At 37.3% G+C, this 14160-nt stretch overlaps 1 protein-coding gene across 1 annotated transcript; it reads left to right on the forward strand.

Annotated features, from left to right (window-relative positions):
- The first annotated feature begins 967 nt into the window (after nt 1–967).
- LOC149840240 (uncharacterized) lies at nt 968–3382 on the forward strand. Its single transcript, XM_090005031.1, has 3 exons — nt 968–1053; nt 1264–1829; nt 3273–3382. Exons 1-3 carry the CDS (start codon nt 968–970, stop codon nt 3380–3382), a joined length of 762 nt encoding a protein of 253 aa, XP_089861157.1.
- Nucleotides 3383–14160: the final 10778 nt, after the last annotated feature.

The following is a 14160-nucleotide window of genomic DNA, read 5'->3' on the forward strand; positions in this document are numbered from 1 at the left end:
CTTATACGAGTTTTCTTTTATTTAAGATGGCTTGGCGCGAACGCTGCAACAACATTATGGATACCCTCAATAACCTAGCCGAGGTTGTTGGCAGGCAGGCTGAATCCATGTGTGCTATGGGTGAGAATCTTAAAGTCACTCAAGGACGGGAGACTCCTACTCCTAATCCAGTTCTAGCGACGATGGTACCCTATAAGCAATTTATGAGTATGAACCCTCCATCCATCGACGGGAAGTCTACATCGAAAGCAGCAGAGGACTGGATACGAGAGATCGAGCGGATCTTTTACGTGTTGCAAGTTAGTGACGACTGAAAGGTGGACTTTGGATTATACAAACTTTGAAAGGATGCCGAAAGGTGGTGGGCGACCACCTTGGACATCAAGTTTGTCGGCGGAGCTGTTACATGGATCAGTTCATGAAAGTTTTCTATGCCGCCTACTTTTCGACCCATGAGTGCAGCAGGAAGATGCAGGAGTTCCTCGACTTTCAGCAAGGGAACTCTACCCTGGCTGACTATGTCATGAAGTTTCGAAGCCTAGAGCGCTTCTGTCTGAATGTTTATGTGACTGAGAAGGAACGAGCAATAAAGTTTGCTTGTGGACTGAAACCAACATTGTGTACGAGGATGTACACTCGTGCCCCTTCGACTCTTGAGGAAGCCCTAGAGACTGCTACTCTTTTGAAGCAGGACTGGAAAGAGTCGTAGAGAACGCAACATTTCAGAGGGAATCAATAATCAGGCCAAAAGAGTTGGCCTAAGAAGAGATCATTTCAGAAGAATCCTGGTGGAAAGAAATTCCCTCCACCAGCAAAGAAGAACTGATATCAGAACAACAATCGTCAACCCTAGCAGTACCAGCAGTAGAGATAGGTGGTGGCAACATCAGGTTGCCCAAAGTGTCGCACTGATCATCCCGGCAGACCATGTCCTCGCGACATTGGAGGATGTATCTATTGTTGCAAGATGGGCCACTACATCAGAGATTGTCGAAAGAAGCAGTCCGATGATCTGAAGAGGAATATGCCTGAAACATCTCAGCCGACCTACCAGTGACCGTCCCAGCAGCAGCAGTCTTACTCGTAGCAGCAATCCTCTCAATAGAAGATGGGTAACCAGAGAACAGTGGCAGGATGAGCCTACACAGCTACTGTGGAACAAGTGACCAAAAGAGAGTTAGTCCAAGGTACTATTCCAGTCGCTGGACACGCAACTTTCACTTTATTTGACTGTGGTGCTTCACATTCGTTTATTGCTACTAGATTTGCTAAAACTTTGCCTATATCTCCTGTATTGTTGAATTACCCATTGGAGGTTTGTACTCCGACTGGTGATCAATCTTTGTGTACTTCATATATTCTAAGCATTGAGGTGTCAATGGCAAGTCAGAACTTGCCAGCTGACGTGATCCTTCTAAACATGATGGAGTTTGATGTCATTCTAGGCATGGACTGGCTGTTTGAATATTACGCTCAAGTCTTGTGCAGAGAAGGCAAGGTAGTTTTGTACCCTCCTCATCATCCAATTTTGGAGATCAGCCTTGCTGGACCCATTCAAGACAGTCACTTGATTTTATCGTTTAAAGTTCAAAAGTATTTGGAGAATGGGGGTACTGCATTCTTGGTCAGTATCACCCCAGTTGAACCAGAGTTGACCCCTATCGAGGATCTAAACATATTTCAGAAGTTTCTTGATGTATTTCCTGAAGAACTACCTGGATTACCTTCGAAGCGTGAGATCGAGTTTTGTATCGAGTTGTTACCTAGAACAACTTTGATATCGAAAGCACCGTATCATATGGCTCAAGCAGAACTCGAAGAACTGAAGCGTCAGTTGGAAGAGTTGATGGAGCAAGGTTTGATCAGAAATTGTGCATCACCGTAGGGTGAACCTGTTTTGTTCGTGAAGAAGAAAGACGGATCCATGAGGTTGTGCATTGACTACAAAATGCTCAACCAAGTGACGATTAAGAACAAGTATCCGTTGTCGAGAATCGAAGATCTCTTTGACCAATTGCAGAGAGCAAAGATATTCTTGAAGATCGACCTTAGATCGGGTTATCATCAACTCTGGATCAGAGAGAAAGATGTCTTGAAGACAACATTTTGAACTAGATACGGGTTCTATGAGTTCATTGTGATGCCATTTGGGCTCACGAATGCACCAACAGTATTCATGGATTTGATGAATCGTATCTTCTGTCTGTATGTAGATACCTTTGTGATCGTATTCATCGATGACATCTTGATCTACTCAGAGACTCTTGAGCAACATTGAGAGCATCTGTATATCATTTTGGGAGTACCTCAGGAGCACAGATTCTTTACCAAGTTCTCCAAATGTGAGTTTTGGCTCCGACGAGTCATGTTTTTGGGTCACGTGATATCCAGTGATGGAGTGTCAATTGATCCTGCGAAAGTCGAAGCCATGTTAGATTGGAAACAACCTCAGTCAGTTACTGATATCCGTAGTTTTCTCAGTCTAGCTGGTTATTATCGACGTTTCATTCAGGATTTCTCTAGAATTGCACTTTTGTTGATGAAGCTTTTGCGTAAAGGAGTCAAGTTTGAGTGGACTAACTCTTGCGAAGAGAGCTTCAAGATCCTGAAGACGAAGCTGACTACCTATTCGGTGTTAGCTTTACCTTATGGTAGAGGTGGTTTTGTGGTGTACACGGACACCTTAGGAACAAGATTGGGATGCGTGCTGATGCAGCATGACTGAGTTATTGCATATGCATCACGACAACTGAAGATTGATGAGAGGAATTACCCAACTCACGACTTGGAGTTAGCAGCTATAGTGTTCACCTTGAAGTCATGGCGACATTATTTGTATGGAGATACATTCGATGTCTTTTCTGACCACAAGAGTCTCAAGTATTTATTTTCTCAAAGAAAATTGAATATGAGACAGTGTTGTTGACTCGAGTTTATCAAGGATTATGAGTTCACGTTGTCTTACCACCCTGGTAAGGCAAACATCGTAGCAGATGTGCTTAGCCATAAATCGAGCAGTGTTCTGACTAGTCTTGCATAGAGCCAGAAGTTGATTGAAAATTTCGTGGCTTGAAAGTCATTCTCGTTTGGAGGCAGAATGATCAGATTGTCTGGTTTGACCATTCGATCAGAATTTTTGCCTAAGGTTATTGAGGCATAGAAGCATAGCACTTAGTATAAGAAGTTCATGGATCAAACTCGAGAAGAGGGCTCAGTTTTTCGTATTGATAACGACGGGTGTATCTGTATGAAGCATTGACTTTGGGTACCAGATGACCCTTTGTTGAAGAAAGAGATTCTTGATGAGGCACATCTATCGAAGTATACCATTCATCCTGGTGGTACTAAGATGTTCAAAGAACTTCAACAAAAGTATTGGTGAAACAGAATGAAGTGTGAAGTCAAGCGTATGTATCGAGGTGTCTGACTTGTCAGCAAATCAAGATCGAGCACCAACATCCTGGAGGTTCCATGTAGTGGATCGAGATTCCTCAATAAAAATGAGAAAATATCATGATGGATTTCGTGGTAGGTTTACCGTGAACCAGACGAAAGCAGGATGCGATATGGGTAATAATGGACAGCCTCACCAAGTCTGCTCATTTCTTACCTGTCCGAATCAGTCAGCCACTTGAGAGCTTAGTCGACTTGTACATTCGAGAGATCGTATGGTTACATGGTGTACCTATATCTATCATTTTGGATCGTGATCTCAGATTCATGTTGCAACTGTGGGGACAGTTGCAGTCAGCTTTGGGGAACAAAGTTTAGTACTGCTTTTCACCCTCAGACTAATGGTCAGTCAGAAAGAACGATACAGACCTTAGAAGATATGTTGCGAGCCTGTATGCTCGATTGAAAGGGTGAATGAAATTCACACTTATGTTTGGTCGAGTTTGCCTACAATAACAGTTATCACACGAGTATCAGGATGGCTCCGTACAAAGCTTTGTACGTGAGACCTTGCTGATCATCGTTGTATTGGGACGATATCAGCGATAGATCCAGTAAATCACCGATTGTTCTTCAGCACTACACTCAGCAAGTGCATAAAATTCAAGAGCGTCTGAAGGCAGCTCAAAATAGACAGAAGAGTTACGCCGACAAGAGGCGGCGAGAACTTCATTTCGATGTTAACGACATGGTTTTCGTAAAAGTATCACCTACAAAGAGCGTCTTTCATTTTGGAAAGAAAGGACAGTTGAGTCCTAGATATGTTGGGCCGTTCAAGATTCTCGAGAGGATCGGAGAAACAACCTATCGGATTGAGCTACCGAAACAGTATGCTCGAATTCATAATGTTTTTCATGTGTCGATGTTGTGGAAGTACATTGCTGACCCATCACACGTCATTTGATACGAATATGTAGAAGTGCAAGAAGACTTGACCGTAGCCGAGAATCTTGTCGAGATCGTTGATCATCAAGATCAAGTTCTGCGTACTAAAACCATTCAGCTGGTTAAGGTACGATGAAAACACCATGGCATCGAAGAATGCACATGGGAGCCAGAAGCGAGCATGAGGGAGAAATACCCTGATGTTTTTATGGCCTAGTGTTCATGATATCGCGGACAAAATTCTCTTTTAGGAGGGAAGGATGTAAGACCCATGATGTTTCTGAGATAATTTAAATTGAAATATGTTTTAGTGTTGGTAATTTCTTGTTTCATTGCAAGAATTTCTTGTAATTATGCATATATAGCTATACGAGGTCCTCAATCACGTAAATTTGCTTTACGGAGCGATTAAGGACAAACCATAATGAATTATGATCCGATATTCCTAGATTAGATTTATTATATATCTAATTAAACATACCCCAAATTTGGAACCTAAAAGAGGAAAATACCTCGTTATTGCATGTAATTTGGCAAAAAAGGGTATATCAATAAAAAATGAGTCGTAACGAGGATAAAATTCATCGGATTTGAAAATCTAAATAAATGATTTTAAAACTTAGGTTTTAATTCATGAAATGAAAGTTTAAAGTATAACATTTAAATTATTAAAAAACTAACTTTTAAATAAGAAAGCAATTAGGGTTTTAATGATGTAAATTTAAATTTTTACAAAACCCAAGTAGGGCCTTTTCAAAAATTTCTAAAAGAAGCTTGTTTTGGGGAATTTTTGGAAAGTGGTTAGCATAGGACCCACCTCAGCCCATGCTACCTTGATTTAAAATAAAATCAAATTTCAAAAAAATACACTTTATAAAGGGATTTTTGAAAAGTTTGGAAAAAACTCAACTTAAGGTTGGTTTTTGGAAAATAGAGAAATTGTTGGCATAGACCAATGACTTCTAGGCTTGCTTGGGCACCCCTTAGGGGGTAACTGTTATCATCGCCAATTTTTTTTCCCTCTCTTGCGAGAGAGAAACAAATTTCGCGAGTCAAACTCGACCAAAGTTTTGAAATTGGTTTTGAAAATTACTCGCCTCCGTTTTAAAAATTTGCGGGAAAATTCTGTGGAATGGGATCAGCTTGTCGGTACGAGGTTCAACCGTTCTTGGTGCCTTTACCAGGGATAATTGAACCAAGGATCAATTATGTGCTTTAACTTGACTCAAATATCTAAATTATGCTATATTTTTCCTAGAATGCATAAAGAATCAGGCTTGTGCCATGAAATTTTGAAAATAATGCAAGTTTGAGAAAATATGATGTTTGCTTTGAAAAATTGAAATATACTTGAAAAATGATTGGAAAAGTGCCTGAAATTGGAATTCCTGAGAAAATCATTGAACTTCATTGAAAATCAAAAATTGGATTGGAAAATGATTTCTCAGGAAAACTTGAATCTTGGGAAAATCGATTTTGAGATTTGGAATTGCTTTTCTGAGAAAATGGATTTGAGAATCTTGAGAAATTCATTAGAAAATGATTATTGAAATGGAAAATGGATTCTCAGGAAAATGGGGACTTTGAGAAAATCGATTTCTGAAAACTTGGGATTTTGAAATTTGAGAATTTTTAAAACATTAGAAAATCTTCATTTAAATTTGGGAAATGCTTTGAAATCTCATTTGAAAATTCAAAATTCTGAGAAAATCCAATCTTGAGAAAACTTGGTAAATCCTTGAGAAAATTGATTTTCTGAAATTGAAATTGGAAAATGAATTTGAAAATAATGCAATTTGAATGAAATGAATGAATGAATATGAATTTGAAAAGAGAATTTCAATTGAGGAATTGGGAAATCCTTTTCAAACTTTGAGAAATGCAGTACATTTTTGAAGTTAGCCTAAGAGTGTAGGCTGAATGTGGCTAATATGAAGATCATAAATCTAGGTTTCATTCGTATTCTTACTATGGCCAAAAATACAAATTCCACCAAGTTTATAAACTCCATAAGAGCTTATGCACATGTCATTCGTGTCAACCATAGTGAATTTGAAATAAATGCACATGAATCATATATCAAATATTGGAATTTGCAGAAATTAAACTATATGCAATGCGGTCCTATTCTAAGCATAAAAGTAACTTTTATTCCAAATTATTACATTGCTTTTTACATTGAATTGAATAAAACAAATAAATAAAATAACTAAGCCTTCTTTTTTAATGTTCCTGCAAAACTGGAAAACAATGTTAGCACAGAAATGTAGGTTTTTCTGAATTTATCCGAAAATATGGGAAATTATCGTATATTATTCAGATATAAACCCAGAATCATACCCTATTTGATATAAACATAATAAATAATTAATTAATTTTGAAAATAAACTTAGAAATTCAAAATTGGGGTCAAAATAACCAAAATGTCCCTGATGACCTTGAAATCAGGGTTTTCTAAAAGAAATTTTGTAAATTTTGGAATTTTGAAAATCAAATGAAATAAATCAAACAAAATATGATGAAATATGATGATATGTATGAAAATTTATGAAATTAGAAATTGAAATTTCGAAGTTTAGGTCAAAATGACCAAAATACCCCTGATAACAAGACTATGGCCTTGAAACCAGGGTTTTCTGAAATAAATTTTGCAAAATAGAAAATGTGAAATGCAAATGACATTAAAATTAACCCTAATATGATTATACATGCTCATGTATATGATAAAAACCCTAAAATGGCAAAAATATCATAAAATATCAAATTTAACTTGATTTTCGCTTCTGAATTTAAAGATAAACTAACACATGGAGCAAATGAACTTATAATTAAGCCAAATTTGTCATGGACACCTAAAATAACCCTAAAAATAGAAAAGAGCTCAAAAATCTATTTTTTTTTGTATTTTTTTAATATGGAAAATAGTTAAAATCCTAAGAAAATCAAAATTTTGCCTAAAATGCTGATTCTAAAAGGGATTTCGGATATCAAACTTCCATAAAAATTTCCCAAATTTTATGGGGTGACATAGGACATTAAGGAAAGGATTTGTATCTTTTGCACTTTTTGGTTTTGACCTATGGTCGGAGCTGTACAACTCCGGCAAGTCGGATCGGAATCCGGTGACTAGGATTTGGGGGAAACAGACAGATTTCGGGAGAAAATGTAGGAAAAATAGCAGACAGATGGGAAAAATGCCAAAATTGTGGGAAAATGTTCCTGACAAACAGTGGAAAATTTGATCTTTTTTCATTATTGGTATTCGGGTTACGGTTTGGAAAAGGGTACACTGTTATCAGAGACCCGAATCTCTGAAATTTCTGGATATTGGAATCTGTCAGACAGAAAAAAAATTGAGAAAAATAATGAGACAATCCAAAAAATCCCCAAATTTTGGTAAATGACAAGAAAATATGTTAGGAACAACTTTTGTGTTGAAAGTTTTTGCAGACAGGCTATGGATTGAATGGACTCAGTGCATTAGGGTCTGTCTACACCCTGACAAAGGAAAATCAAGATTTTCCCAAAGGTCTGGGAAAACTGATTTTTAATAGAGGTCAAAACTACTTAAAAAAACTTCAAAATTTCCAAATCATTAGTATATTCAATTATAAATAGGCTGTGATTTTTGTAGTACAATTTGAATCCCCTACAAGGGCAAATCCGAAGGTTCTTGTTTGCTAAAGCATAAACTGGAAATTCAGAGAGATAGAAAACCCGATGTAGGGTTTGATCAGTTTAGATGGGTTCTGTAACCCGAATTGAATCAAATTTTTGACAGTGAGACAAAGACATATAAACCTAATTACTCTAAAATATATATAATTTATTGATGTAGAAACTCACATAAAATAACGTATAGACCTTGCACCTAAACGATAATTTACAAGTTCTAAAGTGAAAAATAATGAAACTCATATAAAATGAATGAAATGAACTACAAACTAATCTAGATGCATATTTTAACATGGAATAACATAAAAAAAATAAAAACCAATAAGGGTATGACCTACTTTGATATTGGCTCTCAAAACGAGAGATTCAATCCCATAGGTGGATGAATCTCGTCATTCATATAGCCTCAATATGCAAGATGAAAATCTTATCGTATTTATCGATTTAAAAACCGTGAGAAAGGCATTCATACCACTATAAATCCAATACTTGATTTAATTCCATAGCATCCACAAATAATAATAAAAAAAAAATGAAGCCTAAAGGCCTCAAATCAATGAGTAACAAGAGTGACCATCATAGGGGTTTTCATCAAAATAAAGAGCATGAATTTAGAGGATGATCAACTCACCTTGGGGGTCCCGTTTCAATAGGGAGGAATATAGCCTCAGCTAAATGGGACCGATAGTGTGGACTTGAAGAGGCGGCAGAAACCTTTCGCCTAGTTGGAGTTGCAGTGTCGGCTGGAGCAAAGTTTAAAGGAGGTGGTTCGGCTGGAGCACCAAGGAAGGAGATCGGCTAGAGGGTAGCGCTGCCAAGGAGACTGCCTTGCTGCAAAGAGGCATGGCTGGACTGCTTGAAGGCGTGGAAGGTAAAGGGGAGATTGAACTGCTGGGCGTGGAAGGGATGGCAGCTGCTTCCACTATTGAAGGTTGGCTGCTGCGAAGTGCACTTAGAGGAGGTGACGTCGGCTGGTGGCTAGAGCAGGGAGCTTGGAGGGTTGAAGGATGGAGGCTTCAAAGGGGCGCCGGCTGGTGGCTGTTGGCTGCAAGGAAGAAGATGGCTGAACTGTTCCCTCGTGGTGGCTGCAGCTGCTGGGTGTGGAGGAGATGGCTGGAAGTGCAGCTGAAGGTGACTGGACTAGGCGTCCCAGGAGGTGGCGCTGGCTGTAACTGTTGGGTGTGGATCTCTTGTGTGGTGGCTGTTGTGGCTGCAGTAGCCAAGGGGAGAGAAGGAGAGAGCTAAAAGAAGAGAGAGAGAGAGAGAGAGAAGGAGAGAGATAGATAGAGAGAGAGAGGTGAAGGGATGGGAGAGATGGGCGTTGAATGGCCCAGCCGTGTACCCTTTTGTTTTTGTTTTTTTGTTTTTTGATTTTTGGGTTGGTAACTTAGGAAAGATGAAATCTTTCCCTAAGTTTCTCTTGATTAATGAATAAGGGGCTGTAACGTGAATGGCTGCAGCCATACGGCTGTGGAGGGAAATAGCAAGGGAGCAAGGAAGAAAGGGGAAAGAAAGAAGGGAAGGAAGGAAGAAGGAAAAGGAAAGAAAGGGGAATAAAGAAGAGGGAAAGAGGAAGAAGGAGGGGCTGGCAAAATGTTGTACGTGAATGGAGGGAGAAGAAATGTTGTACGTGAATGGAGGGAGAAGAAAGAAAGGAGGAAAGAAAGAAAGAAAGAAAGAAAAGAAAAAGGAAGAAGAAAGGAAGAAAAGAAAGAAAGAAAGAAAGAAAGGAAGGAGAGAAAGGAAAAGAGAGAAGGAGAGAAAGGAAATGGAGAGGAAGGGTTAGGGTGGTCGACCCCTCCTTGTGGGTCCCACCTTAGGAAAAACCAAAAAATAAAATTAAAATAAAAAAAATGAGGAAAAAGGGTAATTTTTTTTTCTTTTTTTATAAATTAAAACAGAAAATGCAAATGGATGAACCATCTCAGAGCTGGTCCAAATTTCACTTTTGAAATTCATTTTGACGATTAGAAGGGTAAAATAGTCTTTTCAGAAAATTTTCAAACGAAATGAGCTATTTTTGGCAGTTTTTGAAACGAGCTCGGATTTTGAAGTTCAATACCCCGTTGCGAAGCAAATCCAGTGTAGAATTTGAAAATTTAATTTTGAAAGAAATCCAAATTGTTTTTCTCGAGAAAATATTTCCAAATTTAGATTGTCGGAGGTAAAAATGTCAATTTTGGAAACCCAGGGTTTGAAATTGATTTATGAAAACTTTTAAAACTCAATCTGGATTGAAATTTATAAAATTGGAGTTCTGGACTTCGAAAATGGAATGAAATGTGATGAAATGTTATGAAATGCTGAGAAATGATATGAAATGCTGAGAAATGACATGCGAAATGCAGACCCTGAATGAAGAATTTTAGATTTTAAACCCCGATTGGCAGTTGTACCAGTTCAAAAAGCATTAAAACTGATAAAATTTGCAAAATGATTCAAGAAATGGTTTTTGGACTCTACTGGGTTAGAGTGACACTGAAAATTGGGGTTCGAGCTGGATTGAACTAAGATGAGCTGGATTGAGCTGAGTTTTAGAGTTTTAGAACTCAAGTGAACTGACCAGACACTGACTCAACTGACCTTTCCGATTAAATTTTCAAGAAAAGCTGCCATTTTTAGATAAATGATACAGAATGGTCACTGGAGTGAAGTGAATTACGAACCTGAGCTGAGTTTGAGTTGAAGCTCGAACACTAGCTCAATTGACTGGATTCATCTCAATTTCAGTTGAATGAGCTGAAATGGGCTAAAATGGGCTATGTAAACACCCCAAATTTTCACTCACCTTCCTGACATCACCATCAATCAGCACATTTCGGTTCTCTAAAATCACTAAAGGGAAAAATTGTCATTTTCTGAGTTTAGACCTTGTAGAAAGTCCAAAATTTCATTCGTAAGTCTCAAAATTTCTATATTTAGGCTCAGAAATACCTTTAAACTGCAAAACTTTCAAAATTCTACTCTTGACCAAAAGCTAGAATTTTGCATTCTTGATTCAGAGTAGTATTTCTTGAAACATGTCTTTGCATAGCATTGCATGAGCATTTCATATCATTTCATTGCACAGCATATCACTTTGAGGTCCAGAAACTCTCGATTTCAAAATCCTTAATCCAGATTCGAGTTTTAACTCTTTTCAAAATTGATTTCAAAACCTTGGGTCTTCAAAATTGCCAATCTTTCCCATTTTACCCCCAGGACTCTGAATTACGAAAGTTTTTCTCAGGAAAACAATCTGGATATTTTGATATTGATTTTAAATTTAGAAGATTTTATCTCAAAACTTTTTGCAAAAAGACTTTAAATCTCTTTATAAAATTTTTGTTTTTTTTATATACATATTTTAGCCCTGAAAACCCATTTTCTTCCAAATTCTTGAAAAAAGACAAAGTTTTATCTTGTATTATAAAAATTCCAAAAAGAAATTATTTCTTTTGCTTTTTATTTTCAAATAAATGGTGTGGGACCCGCCTTGAACTAGCATCACACTCAGATTCTCAGGTATGTTTCTTATTTTCAAGCGGGGTCCACCCGGAGATGGCACCAATTTTGCAAATTCCTCTTTGTAATTTTTCAATGTTATTTATCTTATAAAATAGTTAGTGGGCCCACACACATGTGACACCCCACTTGAAAATAAGAGATTTGCCAAACAAAATAAAACTTTATTTTCAAAAGGATTTTAAAGTTGGTTGAGGTGGCATTTCCCTAAAAGCCTCCCATTTATTTCAGTATTCATTTTTTTCTTATAGAAGTAGCCTTAGATGGCGCCACAACAAAATTTTCCTAAAATGTTCATTTTACCTAAACTTTAGGTAAATGAACCAATTTTTTTTTTTAAATCATAAGATTTTGTCCCCTTATGAAAACGACAGATTTTTAAATCATTCAAATTTCAGTTTCAAAAGTTTTCAAAAGCTGTAATGGAACCCCTAAAGGAAGGTTGTGATTTTTTTGAAAAGAGGCTCAAAATCTTTAAAAAGGGGGCATTCGGATAAAAAAAGAGGAGGCGGTTTTGGGGGATCAGTTTTGGAGATTTCGGCTTCCCTATCCTTGAACACCATTTCCTCTTGGAGAGCTGCAAACCGTCCTTCAGCAGAACACTCAGAAGCCAACACAAGAGAAGGGGTGCTCCGATTTTTCTTTTCTTCCCACCTCTTGAACATGCCCAATTTCCTGCAATTTTGAGGACCTTCTTGTAAAAAAAAAAACCCAATCAGATATGCGACTTCATCACCTTCTTCTTCCCTCCCATATTTCCCCTGATTTCCTCCCCCTCATTGATCGACTGAAAATAACTTCTACAGCAGTAGCACTTCAGAAAGAACCCTTCCCTGCTCTCAGCTTCTGTCGAACCAAGGTAAGGATCAGGATTTTTTTCGATCAATATCTCATTTTTCCTTGAATCCTCAATTCCCTATTCATTAACGCACCATATGCAATATCAGTCTGCATATAGCAGCACTGATTAGCATTGTGCAATAGCGATTTCCACCGTTTTTGCTGGGTTACATCAAGAAATCACTTTACCCTTTTTTTTCTGCATTCTGTGTTTTCATTCCATCATGCATTAGTTGTAGGTGGATTTCCATGTTTCATTCTGCATCATCTTAGGTATAGTCATTCACGTCATCCAACACCATTTCACTCTACACTTTAACTTTCAGATGCTCTACACATATGCATTGGTCCTGTCCATCGCCTTACCTGCATGTTTCTGATTCATCACGCCATTCACAAAAAAAAAAAAAATTGTACGTCAATGCATTTTTGCATTTTTTTATTATCATTACAACATTCATTTTTTTTTCTTTGTTTGTTCTAAAAGCATCACCCAACTCATTGTTGTTTGTTGCTTTTGATTATACATTAGTTTTGAGCACCGATATACTTCCCTTTGAGCATTTTTTTTTCTTGAAACAGAAGGTGTTTATGTTTGATTTGTCATTAATTCATTTGTTACATGTACCCAGAAATGAGCATTTGTCGTGGGTTCCTTGAATTGCCAATACGGCTGTAGCAAAATCACTAAGCTGTATATATTTGCAGAAACAAACTGGCCGGCTGTTGCTCCTAACTCTTTAACTTCTCCCTTACCGAACCCCTGATATTCTCAATCCTAGTCCTAATTCTTTCATTTCCTTGAGGTAGTAGAGGATGATGGGAACAGATTTGAATGAAAAAAAAAAATATGTGCAGGGTCTTTGTATGAGGAAACGGTTATTCCAGTCTTTCAGGACTCTTTATGCTCTTCACTTCCATATTTATGCACGTTGATCTCTTGTGGAGAAGTCTTGTTCTTTGCCATTCCAATTTCTATTGGGATTTAATCCATAATGTGCTTTACATGTCCACTGCATATATTTATTGAATTTTTTCTCTTAGGCTAAGTTCTAATTTCTGTATGTATGTGTTTTCTGGTTAGTTTAGTTACATTTACCCAGCATGTTACTTTCGAGCATTTGTTATTTGTAACTTAACTTCACTCAGCAGCTGTTGGCTTTATCATTTGTAATGTTTAGGTAGATCTCATTCATTAGTATATCCTCTTTTTCCAGCAATCTCAATGCATTTTCTGTTTGCAGCATGTTCATTAAATCCTAACACACCTTCAGCATATTATTTAGTTCATCTGCAATATCCTGTATGTCCTACTTTCAGAATGTTTCTCTTGGGGCTTTAATTCTGAATAGTTTTTTCAAAACTTAAATGCTTGCCAAATATTTGAAAGCTATCATGCCCCAACAAGACTGAAATGTTTTCTTCCCACGATAGTATGGAAGTTTCTTTTATTGAAAAGGCACTTTGTTACTTTGTAAAGAGTACCACATAATTTGTAACAGAAAAGAGCAGAAGTGATCTCTTGCTAACTATGTTACAGTGATACTTCGTTTCAAGTCCTGTTCCTTACCCCTTTATATATCAATCATATTGAAAACTTCACAAACAAAAATGGCCATATTGGCCATATATCTTTATACACAGCCCATTTGCATATTTCCAATTACATGCATTCTTGCTTACATTTTGCCCATTATCTATGAGGATTCAATTATTACATATATTTTCTCATTATAAATCTATATATCTAAATATATGCATATAAATAAATATATATACATATATATATATGTGTGTGTGGAT

Source organism: Nuphar pumila, chromosome 4, assembly GCF_984573655.1.
Source record: "Nuphar pumila chromosome 4, dmNupPumi1.hap1.1, whole genome shotgun sequence".
Lineage (NCBI taxonomy): Eukaryota > Viridiplantae > Streptophyta > Magnoliopsida > Nymphaeales > Nymphaeaceae > Nuphar > Nuphar pumila.